This window comes from Crotalus tigris, unplaced genomic scaffold, assembly GCF_016545835.1.
Source record: "Crotalus tigris isolate CLP2741 ecotype Arizona unplaced genomic scaffold, ASM1654583v1 scf7180000017624.2573661763:2888555, whole genome shotgun sequence".
Taxonomy (NCBI): Eukaryota; Metazoa; Chordata; class Lepidosauria; order Squamata; family Viperidae; genus Crotalus; species Crotalus tigris.
In genome coordinates this window covers 916,328-936,580 of record NW_024096519.1, presented here as the reverse complement: position 1 = coordinate 936,580, position 20,253 = coordinate 916,328, and the positions used below count along the sequence as shown (strand labels likewise).

Genomic DNA, 20,253 nt, shown 5'->3' with positions numbered 1-20,253 from the left:
CCAACAAGTCTGGGAGTTCCATCTGAAAGTGGCCAAGGTTAAGAAACATTGATATAAACAAACAAACAAATAAATGAGTTTTTGCAGCAAACAGGTAGATTGTTCTGGTGCCACTGGATGGGTGTGAATGAATTTCTAAGCATTGAGAGGAGCCTATGGAAAAGAAGGGCTAGGTAAGTCAGCAGTAGTCAAAGGTTGGTGTGAATGAAAAGGAATAGACATTTCTTTTCCCCATAGACACATATGCTCTTAGGGATAAATGGAAATATTTCCATCTCCCTCCCTACCCCTACCCAGTACAGCCAGGGACCACACAAGCAGATCAGTTTGGACCTTAGGAAACGGGGAAGAAGTATCATCTGGTAAACTTATGCAATAAAGATCCATCTCCTACTTTTGTGATTACCACATGGTCATTCCAGATGTGGAATGAACACCTTTATCACACCAGCTCACTCATTTTTCAAACTTATACTTCCTTTTTAAGTTATCCATGTAGTTACACATCCTTTCAGTCATCTGAGCAATTTAGGAATGGTGGAAAGTATTATAATTGTATAAAATCCTGCCTCTTTCTGTAGATAGAAAAAACCAAAGTGGAACAATTGGTTTAATAATGGTTTGCAGCAGGGCTTGAAAATAGTAGGGAATTTCCAATTTTTCTCTTCTCTTGTATGTCTCCTATAATTTTAAGATATACAGTTTTTGCTTGGCAGTCTTCTTCTTTTCTTCTAATCCAAGATTTATTCAAGTACATGAAAGGCCACTCTGCATATACTTCTTCACTTTCCTTGCTATTATTGACATTCTACCAGAAGTGTATTGTTGCAGTTTTCAAGAGTGTCATAGGTTTCTATCTTGAGAAGTGTATACCTTGATGTCTGACACCAGGGAAACCCAGAGGGAAAAGTGGAAGCAGAAGAAGTTATTAATTCGGGAAAGAATGGCTAGATTCACACAATATGCTAAGCCAAGAACACATGTTTAGGATTACAATTTACAATTAGGATATAGTATTCTATTTTGTGAACTAAGGATGCCAGTATTTTAGTGGGTTATATTTAAAGTTAGGGTAGATTGACTCTGGATTTCCTAGTCAATCATATCAGGAGTTAAGGGTAATCAAGCCAAGTAATATCTCAGAACAATTATACAAGACCTGCTGTTTCTTTTCTTTCTTTTTCTTAACAGGATATATATTTCTCAGCTGGGACAAGATTCCAGTAGAATGTCAACCCTTTGTGGTAGGCCAGGTTGGAGAATAGACAACTACTGGAATATTATTATGTTGATATAAGTTACAATAATAGAATGTTGAAATTCTATCTGAGTTTCTCACTCCCCCCTCCTATACTATATCGAATCAAAGTAGGAATATCCTGGGTTTCTTTTTCAGCCCTTTTTCCTTTGCAAGAAAAGTTGACTATTCCTAAATGATTTTTAGATTTCAGATATGAAAAAGTATCCATTTTTGCTGCACTTATCATTCAGACTCAACCACTCACATTATTTGTCAGGTAAAATAAATAAGAATAACAGAACAACACAGTTGGAAAGGACCTTGGAAGTCTTCTAGTTCAACCCCCTGCTCAGGCAGGAAACCCTACACCATTTCAGAAAGATGGCTGTCCAGTCTCTTCTTAAAAACTTCCAGTGTTGGAGCATTCACAGCTTCTGGAGGCAGGTTGTTCCACTGATTAATTGCTCTAACTGTCAGGAAATTTCTCCTTAGTTCTAGGTTGCTTCTCTCTTTGGTTAGTTTCCATCCATTGCTACTTCTCCTGCCTTCAGGTGCTTTGGAGAATAGCTTAACTCCCTCTTCTTTGTGGCAACCCCTGAGATATTGGAACACTGCTATCATGTCCCCCCTCGTCCTTCTCTTCATTAAAATAGACATACCCAATACCAGCCACCATTCCTTATATGTTTTAGCCTCCAGTCCCTTATTTTTAATTTACAAATGAATAAAATCCAATCACCAAATCGTCATGTGTGTGTTTTTTCTTCACTAGTTAGTATAACTCAGTTCTTGCTATATGAATTATATTCTGCCCTCACTCTTGTTCCCGGCTAACAAAACTGATTGCCCCATTGGTTTTTATGCTCCTTTAGAGTGAGGAGGGAGAGAAAACACTGTATTTTGAAGATGTCACTGGCTAATAGGTAGTGATGTGTATTTCCTATCTTCTCTCTTAAGAAACAAGTATAGCCCTTAGAAACCTACCAATAACAGATCCAGGTTGGCCAAAACCATATTTCTCAAATGCAATAAATTTAGGATATGTGGACTTCAGCTCCCAGATTTTCCCAATTAGACATCCACAGTTCTTAAAGTTACTGAAGTTGAGGAACATTGATAAAGACATATAGTGATTCATGGAAAAGTAAGTTCATGAAGTTCGTACATCATGGTCCATTGTCAATTTAAGCAGGTAAAATGGTTTAGATAGGTTTTGTTTTTGTTTTACCAAAAAAGATTAGCATAAGATTATTTGAAACATAAATTGGGAATAAGATGAGATCTATTTCAAGGAATCAAAAGCAGCATCAGGATTGCCAGGTGATTCTAGTTCCAATATAAACTGTAAGGAGGAAAGGTCATAACAGAAATCTATGAATGAATGTCAAGGTTTGTTTTGGTTTTAAATCAATTGGTATTCAAGGCAGGCTTTACAAATACTCTACTTACAAAATGAGCATGGGATTGTTGTCTTAGCGACATACTTTGCTAACCTGGGCCATATAGGTGGATTTCAGATCCTAGCAATGGTGAAGCTGGCTGGGGAATTCTGGGACTTGAAGTCCACTTATTTCGAAGGCATCCAGATTGGGTGCACAATTTACTAGTTAGGCACAAAAGAATTGCTTTTTGTCTCTGTAGTCTGGGAAAGTATAGGGCATACTTTGTTGTAATAGTTTAATGCTGCTACAGGGTGTTAGGTATTGAACTGTCTGGCTGATCTACCCCAGAGATTTTTTCTTGTTGCTGTTGGGTTATAAGAAGCAAAGGAAATATTTCTTGGCTAATGGCGAATTCCACATCCAGTCATGATTAACAGTTGTTTTCTGTGTACAGAAAGTGTATCATCTTAAGAACAGCTAAAATATCAACCTAATGATCATTTGGCAAGGTTTCTAGAGATCTGATAAGATTCTGTGGAAATTCAATACCAGTACCAATGGAGAATAAAATTAATTCCATACAAATGAGAAATTAAAAAATAAAAAGGGAGAAAACTTTCCCTAAATTTTCCTCTTCCCCTCAGAAAAGCTTCCCTTTTTGTTTCATTATTTATCTTTATTTTTATAATCTAAGCAATGATCAAAATCAGACAATGTAGCCACTTCTAGTACATTTTAGATTTACCATTCCTACATTCATTTATGCTTTACCACTTATTAAAGGAGGGAATCCATTTTAGAAAAGGGATTACTCTTTTAATTCTATTTATTTATTAAATTTATATGCTGCTGATCTCAATGATAAAGTAAACTGTCTTCATAAGAAAGGCCAACCTTATCTTTAAGCAAAATGAAACAATTGTTTTCAATCATAATGGCCATGATCAAGCCCCCATATAATGCTTTACTTATCTGCTCTTTTAACCATTCTTCATTGCATATGAATTTCATACCTTTTACCATGCATGTAATTGATATCACTTGTCCAGAGTCTGAACAGGATGAATAGCTGATGCTGACACAATCCATGGAGGCTCATTAGGTTAGCTTTCAGCCTTAATGTTTGATACACAAAACATATGCTTGCCTACTTAGGTCTTAGAACTTATTTTCTAATCAAGTGTGTAGAGGACTGCATTTTAAGAATTCCCAATCAGGCTATAGGGTTCTTCATCTGACACGTTTTAGCAGCAGGTGTCACTGAAATGAGCAGTCATTACTGCCAAGCAAATATCTTTCAGAAATAAATTGGAGGAATCCATCTAAATCTGATTCAACTTATTTTGCATGCACAATTTAATTTTTGTATCAGCCTGAGAATTCAACACAGAGACATTCTCATTCTCTTTCTCTCTCTCTCTCCCTCTCTCTCTCCCTCCCCCCCCCCTCTCACACACACACACTCAAACATTTATGCTTTGGTGAGTAGTTCCCCTTAAAATATTCCATTTTAGATGTTTGAGCCAGGAATTGCTTGACAAAAATCTATTGAAGTATGCGATCCAAAGAATAACTGTCATCTGATTCATGTATATTACTCTGTGGACTGTGGTTCAGTTAAAAATGCAGACTAATCAAAGCTATTCTCTCTCTTTCTCAAATAGAATGATAGTTTGCATTTGTGCTGATTTTTTAAATTTTAATGTAACAAATTAGATTGCCACGTTAACTCCAAATCCTAAACATATGGTATAGAAACAACTTCTAATGTAATCAAAATATTCTTTTGTTTCATTGATATTATATTTACAGATAGGAATATGAGGCAAAGATTGAATTTCTTAGTAAATAAATAAAAATATATAATTAAAGCCCCATTCTGTATTTTTTTCAGCTTTTCTGCAGTTTTCAAAAATGACTTGTGGTTTATCAAGCTTGTAAAATAAGTGTGCTGCCTGAAGGCTTTACATATCAATTTCCTCTTTATAGGAATGTTTACAGTTGTTTATAAGATTGTTTATATGACTTCTCTATATTCTCTATGTAATGGGTTTATTATCATGAAAAGAGCAACAAACCTGGTAATAAACAGCAATCATTATCTGTGCAATAATTTTTCTTTTCACTCTTCTTTGACAAACTAGACAAAAGTTTGGACTTAAAGGTCCTTCTTTCCAGGAAGTGGAGATCTTTGAGTAAAAGAAATATATTCTATCTAAAGGAAAATTTGAAATCCAGTTCAATATTCCTTAAAGATATAGGATTTGATTTACAATTTGGCTCCTTTCAGTATTATCTTTGAATGGGGCAGGGTTAGATAAAGCATATCTACAAGGCAAAGGTCGAAACTGTTTTCTGTTAAAATTATTTAGAAATATATATATATATATATATATATATATATATATATATATATATATATATATATATAGCAAAGAATTAAGGGAGAATGGAATAACTATTTCAAGCTAATTAGCTTTCATCAGCCAGACATACCCTTCTGAGATTCAAACCTGGGCTGCTTGCACGTTAGGCAGCTGTGTTGACCTCTAGGCCTACAGACTCTCACTTTGTCAGCTGTGTTAGGGAGGGAAGATATATTGGTTTTTAGCACCTATTGCCTTTTGCAGGATATTTTTTTTTCCTTGAGTTGAGCCACTATGAATTTGGCTGGGTATCAAAATACAGCTGGAATACATAACAAACAAACAAACAAACAAACAGTCACATACTACATTTGCTCAAAAAGTGTGGCTACTTAACAATTTAGAGGACTACAGTATATCCATATATTGCCAGCTGTGAACCTCACTTGATGTTTCCTCTATGGGCAAATGGAAATATTAAAGAAAACACAGTGGCTGCCTTTAGCATAGTTTAATAAAAAAAATTGGCTGTTCAGAAGCATTCACAAGGCTCTATCTATCTAAACTAAAAATATAAGCCAATGTTAAATGTTTACATGGGATGATTTTCAGGTAGGTAACTTTGGGAGTTGTAATTTAAGGCATAAAAGTATCTATTAAAGATTCTTATTCTGGAACGTATAGGTAGCCCTAACTAGAGAGCAGGTATCAGTGTGTTGGAGTGTCTGGCAGTTATTGGGTTAAATGCTACATATGTTGATGGGTCAGTGGGAGGAGTATCAAAGGTCATTGAGAGACTTCCTGGACACAAGCCAGAGGGGATCCTTCTCCAGGTGCATGGTTCCTAGCCACACGGTTTGGAGATCCTTGCCAACATGTGACGCAGGAAGAGAAGAGGAGAAAATCCAATATCAATTTACCTGAGGAATCAACCAATATTGCAAACATGTACTTCTGGATGCATCTCCATGTGACTGTAAGTCATTGTCTAGAATTCCCAGAATAAAGCTATATTTCTGTTTATTCTTCTGAGTTATCTATCTGTTTGGATTGTACAGAAAGCAGCCTGTTCAATTTGGAACAGAATAGTAAATTGATAAAGATTAATTCTCCTCTCAAAGCTGCAACAGTTTGAAGAAAGAGAATCAAATTTGTTAGCCTTTTCTCTACATTAACCCTTAAGGAAGTAAAGCAGATATTTTCTTGCAAGTAGTAACTCGATGTGACTAATCTCCTTCAATTGCCTGCAAAAGTAATCTCTGGGATAGCAAGGTCAGAGTGTTTGTGTAAAAGACAGCTTTCAAGGAGTGATTCAGAGGCATTGTTTTGCTAATTCACTAGTAACTCTGCTTGTTAGCCAATGCTTCAAAGTAAAGTAAAGTTACAAAGTGCCTTGTATCTGATTTAAAATTGCTTTTGGATCTGTTTACAAGTTATTGTTTAAATCAAAGAGATATTGTGATGCTTACATTACTAAGTAAAAAAGAAAAAGCTACAGCATATTCTTGCATGTAAAGGTTGGATTCTAACACCAAAAGGAGCTTGGGTTCCCCCTCCTTTCTTTGCCAGTGAATTACACAGCCTGAAACAAAGAACTGTTTAATGACTGCCTCTAAAATTCAGACAAAGGTTTGGAAAGGCAAGGCAGCCAAAGGCAGGCAATTAGCTTTTTGCTGCCTTCAAAGGGGAAGCGTCTCTCTCTCTCAGCCTGCCTAATGCAAATCAAGGATTTGAAATTTAAGTGTTTAGAAATATGTTGAGTTTTATGCTTGAAGAGTAACAAGCAACAACAAATTTGTTTCTTCTTCACGAGTTTGCTAGCCAGGAAGGCTGATTGCCCTTTGCAAAGCGTTCTCCTTTTCAATAAACCCATTTGTTGCTATAGTGAACCAACTCCAGTAGCATTGCAGAAGTACCCCCTGGTGGTCAACTTATTCATGACAACCTTATGCGATTTTTTTTTTGGCCTTTGGAATCTAAAGCTGAGTTACAACATCCACAATTAATTCAGCACACAACAGAGGGAAAGAAAGTACTTCACTGCACGCATCACTACCTACGCAGAGTAAATTTGTTAGTTAAAATGCAAGTTACTTAAATTTATCCCAAGCTACCAACACCCCCTAGAGGGCACAGAGTGAACTTTGCCAAAGTACTCACTCACTTTAGGAAGAAGAAAGCAAAACCAAGTGTCTTGCTTATCATCACAGCTGATGACCCAGGGTTCCAGCCTGCAACTCAACAGTTACCAGGTGGGAGTTTGTACCTCTACATTCTCTCAGTGGCCACTAGCAGTAACATGGTCGCCAGGTGGGAGTTTGTACCTCTACATTCTCTCAGTGGCCATTAGCAGTAACGTGGTAATAGGAAGAATTTGGCTGGCCTTTCTTCAGACGCCCCCTAGTGGTTAAAGGAGGCACTACATGCAAGCCTTTAACTGCACCCAGAGAAGGCCCTCTAGTGGACAAAGGGTGAACCTCGAAGCCAGAACACCCTGGTAGCTGACCCGCAGCAAGTGACCCCTAATGGTGAAGGGGTGAACTGCACTGACGTACCCACAAATGCAGGAGAAGGCACCCAGTGGCATCTCTACCCATAGACAGCACCTCAGAAGCTGATCCACAAGTAGCAACCCCTAGTGGTCAAAGAGAGAAGTTCTTCAAATTCACTTCAAAATACCTGAGAATAACACTGAACCTACCCTAACCATGGTGGAGTGTCTTATTGATTTGGATAAAGGGGTTCAACTAACCAGCCTAGTTGAGACACCCCAACCAGCCAGTCAAGGAGAGATGTTGCAAACAGCCAACCTTGACCTGTATGCAGAGGTTGAAGCTCAAGCCTCAACAAAGCCAAAAATGTCTCAGGGTCAATACGATCTAAGACAACAAAGAAAGCTCACAGCAGCCATGCACTCACATCTGATGGAAAGATGGGAGTCAAACTACAAGCGCCATGAAAGACACTGGAGAAAACTACTCCAACTCTACCAAGAGCCTCAGGAGGAGCTTTCCCCTGAAAAGGCGAGTGAATTGGAAGAAGATAAAGAAGATGCCCTTGAGCAATGGAAGAGCTCTGAATGGCAACTTGAGGACATTCAAGAACAATTAAGAGACTCAACTATTGATAGCGAGATGCAAAGCCTCAAGCTACTAAACAAGGAACATAAGAAGTTTCTAGAGAGCTCACAGGATCCCCCAAAGTCCGAGCCTCACCAGAGAGGTAGACCGGTCGACAGGGCTGAGTCCGAAGTTTCCCACTCCTCACACGTACCATCCCAAAGATCGCATGCGGCTACATCCCATGTATCTGGAAATGCCTCATCTTTTCGCCACATATCCAAGGCATATTCCAGCGTGTCCCAATAATCGCATGTCACAGGCACCTCCAAGGTTAGACTTGGCAGCCAGAGGGGTACGGAAATTCTCCGACAAACCTGGAAGAGACTACTTGTTGTGGAAACACATCTTCAAGCGTGCCATTAACGAAGAATAGGCTGGGCCAGATGAAGAACTTGTCCAGCTGACAGCATGGCTAGGCCCAGAATCTGTAAACACTGTGAATGACATCTTCGCATCATATTTGGGCGACCCCAACATCGGCCTTGCAGAGGCTTGGGCCGCACTTGACGAGGACTATGGTGATCCCTCAGTGACAGAGTCCTTGCTTCTGGACCACGTTCTCAATTTCCCCTACATAAGAATCAACGACCGCCAACAGCTGAAGACCTTCTCATCACTTATTATTCAACTACGGTCAGCACAACAGGATCCTACCTTGCCGGGATTAGCTTGCCTCGACCTGCTTAGAATACAAACTCCTATCATCCAAAAACTACCACAGTTGATATGTGAACAATGGATCGAGTTTTCTCAAACTTACAGGGAAGACAACCAAAACAAAATTCCCCCCTTTGCGGTTCTCGCTAAATTTATCAGCAAGAAGGCTAAATTCCACAATGACCCCCGGTACCTTCCCGTCAGAGAAGCACACTATCCAACGACCGGATGAAGCAGTCTCAGCTCTGATATAACCAAGGGATCTGTCCAAGCTATGGACAGAACCACCCCTTCAGTGTATAAAATGGACATCACACCTCCCCCACAGAAGGCTCCAGACGAACTAATACTGAGAAGTGTTCTTTTGAATCCGCATTCAACTACAAAAGGCCTGATTTGCCCAATGCACAAGTCTTCTCACTCTCTAAATGATTGCAGAGAATTTAGGAAAAAATTCCTAGATGACCGGAAGACCCTACTCAAAGAGAATAGGATATGTTTCAAATGCTGTGACTCTATGGATCACACAGCCAAAGACTGCACAGCTAAGGTGAAATGCCACCTGTGTGACAGTGACAAGCACCCAGCAGCCTTACACCTAGAACCTAAGATGTTGTCTAAGGAGTCACGACAAGCAACTAGCTCCACACCAGACTAATCACTGACCTAGTCCCATGGCTAAAGAAGACCGACTTAGAAAATTGAACCTCTTCAGTTCCAGCTGTTGTTCCTGATTCTTCAGCTCCGGCTGTTCCCGAGTTCCCAGATGTTCCTGATCCTGATTCTTCAGCTCTGGCTGTTCCTGTGTTTCCAGATCCAGCTGTTCATGTTTTTCCAGGTTCTTCAGTTCCTGAGTATCCTGTGAATCCAGTTCTCTTCGTTCCTGAGAAACTTTCAGTTCCAGTTTTCTGTTCCAGATTTGGTTCCAGTTTCCTTCACAGGAAGAAGACCTTGTCTCGCTGGGAGACAAGATGGCATACCAGAACTACTGGCTCATGAGACTTGAGCACCGGGCCCACCCACTTGATGAACTAGTTTGCCCAGCTGAGGTCCAGATCATGAAGCCACGTGAGTCAGGTCGTGACTCAAAGACACTTATACTATGCTGATCATTGATTTGTTCCCGTTGCTGATGAAGACTGAACCAGAAGATCAAACCTCAAATTATGTATTGTCTTATGCATTGTTTGATGTAACACTTGCCTTTTTTGCATTATTGTGCATGTTTTATATTTACCAATAGTTATGCATGTTTAATACCAAGTTTTTACCTATTTAGTCACAAGTTAGTTAACAGTGAGTATTGCATGCCTTGTTGCTATGTTTTTACTGTTTTAGTAGTGGAAATATAAAGTTCCAAGCGGGGAGTATTCTGAAACGTATAGGTAGCCCTAACTAGAGAGCAGGTATCAGTGTATTGGAGTGTCTGACAGAATAATTCTTGATTGCAGAAATCTTAGGTTGTTTTCTTTCATGAAGAAAAACTTCATTTATTATGTTCCTTCTAAGTAGCTTATCAAGCATTTACAAAATGACAGCAAAGAATATACATGTAATGAGCAGGTAAAAAAGTAATAAATAAAAAATAATAATAATAAACAATGGAGCCAGCTTGCCTACAATGCAAATTTTGAAGGAGAGTTTAAAAATAGAGATGTTTAATCTTTCTGAAAGTTTAAACATTTTCAAAAGCTATTCTGTTTTGAAATTAGTTCCAAAGTTGCTTATAATATAAAATTTCTTTATCGTAAGATGCTTATGGGAACTAACTGAAAAATCTAGTCAAACTCTCTCAAATTCTGCTCTGTGGCATTGGTTAACAATCATCAGATTACCTGTGGTTTCATGTTCTTGATCCTACTGAGCTAATTTATATTGCTAACATCTGAATGAACCCTTTATGTGACAAATGCTAAAATAGATATCTATTAAATCTCTGATGGACTAGTCTAATTTGACACCCCAAAATCAAGGCTTTCAATCACCCTCCCCCCAACATGCCAAAAAACAGGGCACCTGGCTGACAAATGTCTCCTTCAGAGAATGGAGGAAGACACAAGAGGATCAATTATTTTCTATTTGATTCTAACCAGCAAGGAAAATATAACAGGCAAAGTGGAAGTAATAGAACAATTGGGGAAAATACTTTGCATTCAAAAAAGTAGATTTTAATAAATACACACTTTTGCAGACAACATTTTTCAGGTCTCCCTTCCCTTGCCTCCTCACCTGTTCTTCTTGCATCAATCTTCACTGTTTCTTATGACAGTTTTCCCCTCCTGCTTCACATATATACATACACATTCACCAACTTCCTCATACTTCCCAGTAAGAAAATTTGTACCGAGAAGCAAAATGCTTCTGATATTTTAGAGTAATACAAGTAGCCATGGTTCTATCTTTTGTAGAACTCTCCAAATCAGAGACTAAAGAAAATTCCATAGTTTGAATATGTATTATTATGCAGTACTGTATGAAGAAACTTTAATGCTGTCCTTCTTGAGACTCCCATCCTTCATTTCAAAGGATGAGACGGGGCTCCATGATAGTTAGGCAAAAATGTTTATCTCCACTTTTAGTTACTTTCCTTCTTCCCCTCAAACTAAATATCCCAAAGGTACAATGTTTTCTCAGACGGGAAATGCTTTGGTCCCTCAATCATTTGGTAGCTTCTTTCTTCAGTGATGCGTTCATTGAAAGCAAATAGCAAATGGAAAGAGAATCAGAATTACAATGAGCAAATCACGCAGTTGGGTATAATACTTAGAAGCACATCTGAAATCCAAAGGACCATTTTGCTTGCTGCAGAATGTATATATTATAAATATAGTTGTATAATGTGTATACATCTGAAGTGTGAGCATAATTCTGCTTTGGATTGGGCACACATGGAAACCTGATGTAAAAAAAAGTTTTCTTGACACATGAATATCCAATGAGGTGGAGAGGAGGAGAAGAGGGCAAGAAGACAATACTTCATTTATCATGCCAAGTGTTTGATGTTGTATATTCAACCCCTCAGTTTTCACACTCTCTCAAACTTCCCATATTCTCATTTTTACACCACCTGAAAATGTGACTTTTCCTTAATTTTTATTTCTTGGTATGTGTGTTTGAGTCTGTATGTGAGAGAGGGGGGGGAGGTAAGGGAGAGAGGGAGGGAGATAATGGGGGAAATCTAATCTCTAACATGCTAACATCGTTCATCCAACAACAGTTTACATTTTAAAAACTTTATAGTTGTAAAAAAATCTGTGCTTCAATTAAAAAGAAAAATCTCACAATGAAAAATGAACGTTTCCCCCCATCCATTTAAAATGTGCAAGTATGCAGTACATAGCCATGCACACACAGAAAGAATATGAAATTGCATATAACTTTGTCCCCAAATTATTTCATTCTGTTACTGAATAGAAAGGAAGTCACCATTCTATCCCAATCTGCTCTGATCCCATTAATTATCCTCATCTTTCAACTAAGGAAATCTACATTTTTATAGATCTGCTGGTTAGATGGAAAGAAGCATTTAATGTCTCACAAGACTTTTGATCAACAGAGGACAATGTCTCTTCTTTACTCAATCCCTGAATTTATGAAATGAATATTTTCACCTAAACATGATGAAGCGTAATTTAGTTCCCGCCTTATTCCAAGACTTTCCTCAATCAAGACTTCCCATTTTTTTCATTTCAACTCAGACCCCACTCGTTTGCTTTTGAAAGACCTCGTCACGTCCTTAATTCCACCATTTACATTTCTTGAATTTGTTCTCTGAAAGTCAATTGTCCCGTAGTCCTATCGACATCTTTAAAAAGGACTGAAGCGCTCCATTGTCCCCCCTCCCCTAAAATTGCACCGCAGTAGAGCCACTTCTCCGAAGCTCAATCCAGAAAGCTACTGGTGTCGCCTCGAATTCAGTACTGCAGTCTCTAAGCCAATTTCCCAACCTGGCAAGCGCTACAACACTCTTCACCTCCAGCCTGTTTGGAGATGATAAACACCATGGTCCACCTCCTCCGGAGGGACACGAAATCCGGGAAATGCGAATAAGAAAAGAGGAGACGACACCCTAACTGCCCTTCTCAGCCGCAGCGCTCGTGTCTGTTATCCCTTTTCTTCATTCTTGGATGCAGCCACTTTTTCCCACCAGCTGCCGTGTTCAGTCTGGCATTCTAGCTAGCTTGGTGGCCTTCCAGAAGCTCCGTCATAAAGGAGATGTAGACGATCGCCAGGCGCAAGGTCTCGATCCTGGAGAGGCGCTTCTCGTAGGCAAATGTAGGGACCTTCCTCCTCAGCTGCTCAAATGCTTCGTTGAGATTGAACATCCTCTTCCTCTCCCGGACGTTGGCTGCCTGGCGCTGCGTGGAGGTGATGATCCGTTTTCTTTTCGGCCTGTTTAGGAAAGCAGCTCGCCTCATCACCCGTCCCTCTTCTTCATCCTCTTCCTCCATCTCGGCTTCTCTTCCTTCCAAAGCCAGCAGTCCTTTCGCAACGGACAAAGGTCTTTGGCCCAAGGATGCCACAGAGGTAGAACAAGTATAGAGACCCACGCAAGGAATCTGCCCGGTGGACTGATCCTCAGTCAGATTGGCCAGCAAATCCAGCATGGAGGGAGTCACAGACATCGCTTGGTGCTGGGCCATTCGCTGGCCTTGATAAAGAAAGAAGCTCATGCATGAATGAGGGACGTTGGCTCGGGCCGGCGATCCCTTACCCCACACGCGTTTCTTTGGTGCCCATCTCAGTCCGAAGTGCGGTGGGACCATTTATATTTATTCTCCCCCCTCCATATCGGGGTGTGGATGTGGAAGAGGTTGCCTAGTTCGGAAAAAGAGACGCGATAACTCAGGCTACAGGGGGGAACGGGCTGTGCCCAGGAGAATCGTCGGTGAGGACATTTCCTTGGCCAGCCGGATTAGGGTCAGGTCCTTCTTGGCAAGCGGCTGCGTTGCCACCTGTAGTGCGGCACTTTTCTTTGCATCTGCAACCGCGACTAAAAATTTTTCCAGCCTGGACGGAGCTGGATGTGGGGCAGGGTGGCGGCAGGGGTGGGAAGAGAAGCTTTTTCAATTGATGTCAGACAAGCGCAGGGATGATTTTAATGATGTCTTGAAGAGGGACCCCGCATGCCAAGGGTCGTGGTGGAATGTTTGTCCTGTATCCCAGCGCAATGGGAGATGAATGACAAGCGCCTTTGCTGCCTAAGTAAGCACTGGGGGGGTGGGGCGGGGGAGGACACAAGAGAGGCGAACTTCCATTCCTAAGAGTAACTCTTGGAGTCATCCACATCCAAAACCGATTTTCTGTCAGAAGTGTGCAAATATCTACCCAGCGGGGCAGGCAAACACGGCTTTGCAAAAGAAGGGGAAAAAACAGCTTTAGGTTCCCCCCCCCCCTTCCAGAGTTTCATGGCTAGGAGATGGCATGAAGGAGTTAGCCACGTACAAAAAGAATGGCGGTAGCAATAAAATAAAGACAAGTAAATGTCTAAGGAAACTCTCTCTATGTGCAAGGAGAGACTCAGATGTTTAACAGGTCAGATGTGTTTTTCTTCATTCTAATAGCAGAGCTTCCCAGACACACAGAGAGAGGGGGGGGGTCCAAATGATATTGCATTTCTCTATTTGACTACAATTTAATATTGAAGGCTTTTATCCTCTTCAGTTGAAGTTTTTGAGTTGGGGTTTTTTTTTGAGAGATAAAAAATGACTTTTAGGAATATAATTATTTAATAATACTAATTGATTAGGGGTTGTAACTTGTCTTTCTTGCAGGTACAGTGTGGCTTACACAGCATTCAGCTTCAAGAACATGGGAGAACTGATAAATAGGAAAGTTGAGTCCCATTACATTAGGCTGAGGGAAGGCTGATTGACTGGGAGTCTGCCCCCTCTAAATTACTATAAGATATGTACATAATACTATTATAATTGTATCTTAATTCTTTTCCCCCAATTAATATCTTATATTAGAATCATGGTAAAATATATTTGAAGCTTGCTGGTCCATACACCATACAGCTGTTTTTGAGCAAACTTTCAGCTTTCTTTTGAAGCATGAATCCCTTCAGGTTGCATATTTAATCTCTTGCTTCAGTCTGTTAAAAAGAAAAAGAAAAGAAAACACCAAAAACATCATAACTGGCAAGGCTCTTGTTTGGCTCTAGGTCAATAAACATCCCCCTTTCTGATTGTTATACACATTTGCAACAGCTGCTGCAAATCAGTCAGCCTTGGCGGTAGAAAACGGAGTGTGATTATTAGTCCTTGATGCCTTTTAAAGACAAGTGACACCTCTCTTTCTTCACTCCTGTTCTTATTCTTTGAAAGCAAGCAATCCGGTTCAAGTCGGACACAGACAATATGAGAGCATGGAGAATAATCATATAAATGGGAGTTAGCATCTTTTATGAAACCAGGGGATACAAAGTTTAAGCACATTGGACAGCTCCCGGAACTCAGCATCATCCAATGCGGATGCTTCAGGTAAACAACAGTTGTACCGTAACAGGGTTCATTATTTTGTCCCTCACCTCCCTCCCTTCTTTCTTTAATCTTGCAGGCAGAACCATAGATTTTGCAGCATTTTGTTGGCACAGAAAAGAAAATGTAATCAGGTCATATATATTGTTGAGTTGAATTGAAAGTTGTAGGAGTTGAATTCATTAAAATTAGTTTTATGCCATTCATTTTGTAGCACAGATTTACAAGGACTCATTTCTCTGGCACTCATTTTGCATCATGAGGTATAATCCATATGTAAGTTTAGAACAAAACTCCACTGAGTTCAATTACATTTTCTTCCCTGTAAATATATATGAGATAGCAAGTTGATTTCTGTAAAACAGGAAATTAGGTAGATAGTGTGCTAGCAGAGTAGGGAAAGACTGAAGTATGGAATTGTTTACAATCTTCTGCCTATTGCCTCATTGTTCTAAATTATTTTCTTTAAAACAATGTAACAAATTGCTTTAATTATTTCTAAATCACATGGGAAACTAATTCAGTAGAAAGATAGACCATGAATATTATAAACCAATAAATATTTGCTTTGTTGACTGATTTCAGTGATTTACAAGCAATCACCACCCATTGTTTTATATGCTGTTTGCTATTTTCCTATCTAATTTATACATCTGATATCATAGAACATGATATTTCAGTCCTTATGTATTTCACCAAACTAAAGATTGTTCTTATGCAGTTGCAGCAATATTGAAATGAATGGATCATAACATAATCCTGTACAGAAATAGTTCGCACAGCAAGTTGAGAATTAATTGATTTAGGATTATATTTAAACATGTTTGCTGGAAACTTGCAGATATTAATTGTTAGGTTTAAAAAGACTATCAACTATTATTTATTTAAAACATTTGTATGCTGCTTCCCATTAAAAATATCAATAAAGTTTACAATACATTTGTATTTATAGAATATTTTTATAGTAGTTGATAGCTACAATACTTGGTAGTAGTTGATAATACAGTTTATTCAGTCAGACAATTGTATCTTTTGAAGAAAATGGAAATATCTCTGTTCTCAGTAGCTACAATGCAGAATGGCATTTTAACAGAAATTCTAGATGCTATATCCTACTGATCTAGGTTGAATATTCAGCAATTCAAAGAAAAAACTGTGTTAGGGTTTGTATCCAATTTTTTTTTAAATTGCTATGATTAGAATAACACTTAATAGCATCCAATATTAGAAATGAATTCTTAATATGGAGTCTTCAAACAATTATACAGAGATTAATTACCGAGTTATATTGATAATGCAGTCAGTAGCTAAACTCAAGTTTCATGAATAGCAACGGATCCTTCAGTCACATTCTTTAGGAATAATGATAAAATCTTGTTATACAGTTTTTTTTAAAAAAAAAAAATGCTTGATTTTGAACTTCCTGAATGTAAAAAAAATGTAATGAGCAAATATAGATTTCTTTTTTAATTTGATTTTTCAGGAGTTTAATGTTAAATGTTGTTTATACCAACATGCATTACTTAGGAAGAAAAATTTTAAAATAATAATAATAATATGAGAACATTTTAGCAAGATTTCTCTCAAAAATAATGTAAGTCTTGCCTAAAGGCTAGTCAGTTAACCAACATTTTAGATAGCTTGAATCTTTCAGATGCCCCTTCAGAGGCATGAAGCACCAGGAAGAAAAGTAGTTCTAGTGGTTTTATGGAATAGATGAAGACAGAAATTCATTCTCCAAATTTAAGATAAGGACGGAAGATATTAAGATATTCAGCTGGTGAATTTGGGCCAGTCACACTCTTTAGCCCAACCCACCAGATGTGTTTGTTGTTGTGGGTAAAATAGAAAGAGGGAGGAGTAATTAGGAATGTTCACTATCTTATGTTATTTACAAAAGTAATAAAGCAGAGTTATAAATACAAATTAATTAATTAATTAATTAATTGACAGGGGTGGGGTGGAGTGCAGCAAAGAAGTCCTGCTTCTTAGGCCCAACAAGATGGAAATATTTAATGGAGGGGACCTGAAGCTTACCCTGGAATGTACTCTGCTGGAATGTACTGGGCCACCAGAAACAATTGGAGTCAAGGAGTTTTTCATGGATCCAGTTCTTATGGCATGTAGAGCTTTATAGATAATTATCAGCATCTTGAATTGTACTTGGAAGCGAACTGGGAGCCAATGCTAGTTTCATAGCAGAGGTGACGCGTGGGCACCCTGAGAGGCACCCATTACTGCTTGCACAATCGGATCTTGAACCAGCTGTAGCTTCAGTGTTGTCTTCAAGGGTAGCCCCATGTAAAACACATTGCAGTAGTCTAATTGTGAGGTGACCAGGACATTAGTGTCTAAAGCGTTCCTGACCCCACATATTAAATACCTAAGCTAGGTATTTCACTAAGAGAATATATTATAATAATAGCCACCAACTTGGACAGTTTGGAAAAGGATTGGACAAATTCACAGTCATTCAAAAATATAAATGGCTACAAGTCATGAAGAATATATATTATTTCTGATAACAGGTCATATATGGTCTGCCTTTTAAGTTCAGTGACTGAGAAACTTGCTATGCCTTTTAATTCCACTGACTAAGAAATATGGATAGTATAGTATTTTTGTATCTATGTCTCTCTTGTGAGCTTTCCTTAGATATCTAGTTAATCAGTTTGGAACTGAGATGATTTTGATTACTCTTTTGGATAACTTTTATGGGGACCAGGTTCAGGGCAGTTTAGATCTGCTGGTCATTTTAGATCACTTAACAGCTTCTGGTACAATTGGATTGGACTGACATCTGCATGTTTACTAATCTTTGAAGGTAAAAACTCTTCATGGTCTCTTCCTCTTAGGAAGAGAGGAAAGTCAAAGTAGGAAAACACTGCTTCAAGTGGCAGTGCTGGAGAATGGTCTCCCATTAAAAATCAGATTAGCTCACTTCTTAATACCTTTGAGAAAGATACCAAATGTTGATTTTTTCCTGGGGAATGTTCCAGTGATTTTCACTTACTATGCCATCTTTTACTTTTTATTTTTATTGATATGGTATACATTATTGTCAAATGTTTAAATAAATATTAGTCCCTCTTTTGGGTTGTTTGCATTGTAACATTATCATGGTTTAATAGTTTTCTTTTCATATCTTGTGTGAAAATCATGAGATTATGGTAAGATATAAATTCATGAATGAATCAATGAATGGATAAATAAATATAGCAGAACTCTTGACTTGATTCAGTACATTTTTTCATCATTTTTATTATCTTTCAAGATGACGAAGTCTGATTTTGGCCCTCCACTTGATAAAGCAGCAATTTAAAACTTTTTTTTAAAAAAAAAAACAAGGCCACAGTTGAACTCCAGAGGGTATACTTCTAAAACTATATAGGACTATCTCAAAGAAATGGATAAAGTGACAACAGAGGTTGATTAATTTAATGTACTCTATTATATTACATTACATACAAGCACCATCAAACCTATTGTAGTTTTCTTCAGAATAAACATGCATAGAAATTTTCTGCCAAAAGTTTGAATTTGACTTTGAAAGAATTGTCACTGCTGATTACAGTTGTAGACTTCTATTCTGTTTCCTAAGTAAAAAGATAATTTTGTATAATAGTTGTGCAAAACATTAAAAGCAATGTTGATGTATCTATATCTTTATATTAAATACAGTTTTAGCATCAAACCTGCTTAATATTTTCATATTTGCCAAGAAAAACTATTTCCTTGGCAAGGAGATTAATTGCAAATATGCTTATTCTACATGGACCTATTAAAGAAACATGTCATTTTTGAATTACTGCCAAAGAGGAAGCATTGAATTCTAAATGCAAGTACAAAATGCAGCCAATTCCTTCCACCTCAGCACAATTTTTTCAGAATTATCAAGTGGAACAGGAATGGCTCTTGAGTTTTCTGCTTTGTTTTTCCATTTTCTCCCACTGTCATTTTTTTTCTTTGATGTTTTATATTTTAAATTTTAAGACTGGTTGCTGTTTCTTTCTCTCTCTCTATTGGAGGAAAGTGATTTCTCAATTTCCCTGAAGGGTTCTGCTTCTTAACATTCTCCCAAGCTGAGGTTAGAATATGTAATGGATGTTTTGTTTATCCATACATCAAGAGATACAAATGTGTTTGTTTACATGTGCACAACTGAGTGAAAAATAGACAGGAGACAGCATGGAGCTAGATGGACCAATGATCCAATATTACATAAAGTAGCTTCCATGTCCATGTATGAGGAAGGAGTCAGAAATAAAAAGAGAAAGAATTTCAATGTGATTTGAGCAACGTAAGGCAGAATTTCCAAACAATAAGAACTCATGATTGTTGGATGTATTTAAGCAAAACTGAATTCAGCTGTCAAGGCAGGGTTTGTGTTAGACCAGGGGTCTCTAACTTGTGGCTATGAGCAGCAGGTGGTCCTCCAGGTCTTGATCTCAGCTGAACGTTCTACATTTGTTTTTTAGACTGAAAAGAAAGTGCAGATGGGGCATACCAGGGAACAGCTATCTTCCACAGTTCTATCCCTACATCAAAACACAGTCATAGCCTGGACTTGAGCTGGGGCCATGAATGGTGAACTGCAGTGGTGGTTATGAGAAGGCTCCGATCTGTTTGGGGGAGCCTAAGTCCTTCACTCTTTCTTAGCCTTTTAGATGGTAAAGGGGTGGTTCTGTATAAGGGCATTGGCAAAATCCACTATGCCCCTTCAGGGTGAAGACTTGAAATGGGCAGAAGGTCCTCAGCCTTCAGTCTCTTCCATACCTTAAATGTTTCTGCTCATTTTTCCATACAAGATCCATTACCACATACCCAGCTCCTTTGTTAGAAGCAACCTAAACCATCACTGAATAGCCATCATAGGAACTTAAGTGAAATGGTAAAGAAGTAGCTGGGTTAGAAAGTAAACTATTTTTATTTAATATATGTATATTTCAAAGGATATCATGATGTGCTTTATTATCTTCACACTGGATACCGTCTTCAACTCTG

General features: G+C 38.4%; 1 protein-coding gene across 1 annotated transcript; it reads right to left on the bottom strand.

Annotated features, from left to right (window-relative positions):
- Window positions 1-12,939: 12,939 nt before the first annotated feature.
- Window positions 12,940-13,537, bottom strand: FERD3L (Fer3 like bHLH transcription factor). The gene has a single exon (XM_039332317.1). It carries the CDS (start codon window positions 13,531-13,533, stop codon window positions 12,940-12,942), a length of 594 nt encoding a protein of 197 aa, XP_039188251.1. The 5' UTR covers window positions 13,534-13,537.
- Between the last annotated feature and the right edge of the window lie 6,716 nt (window positions 13,538-20,253).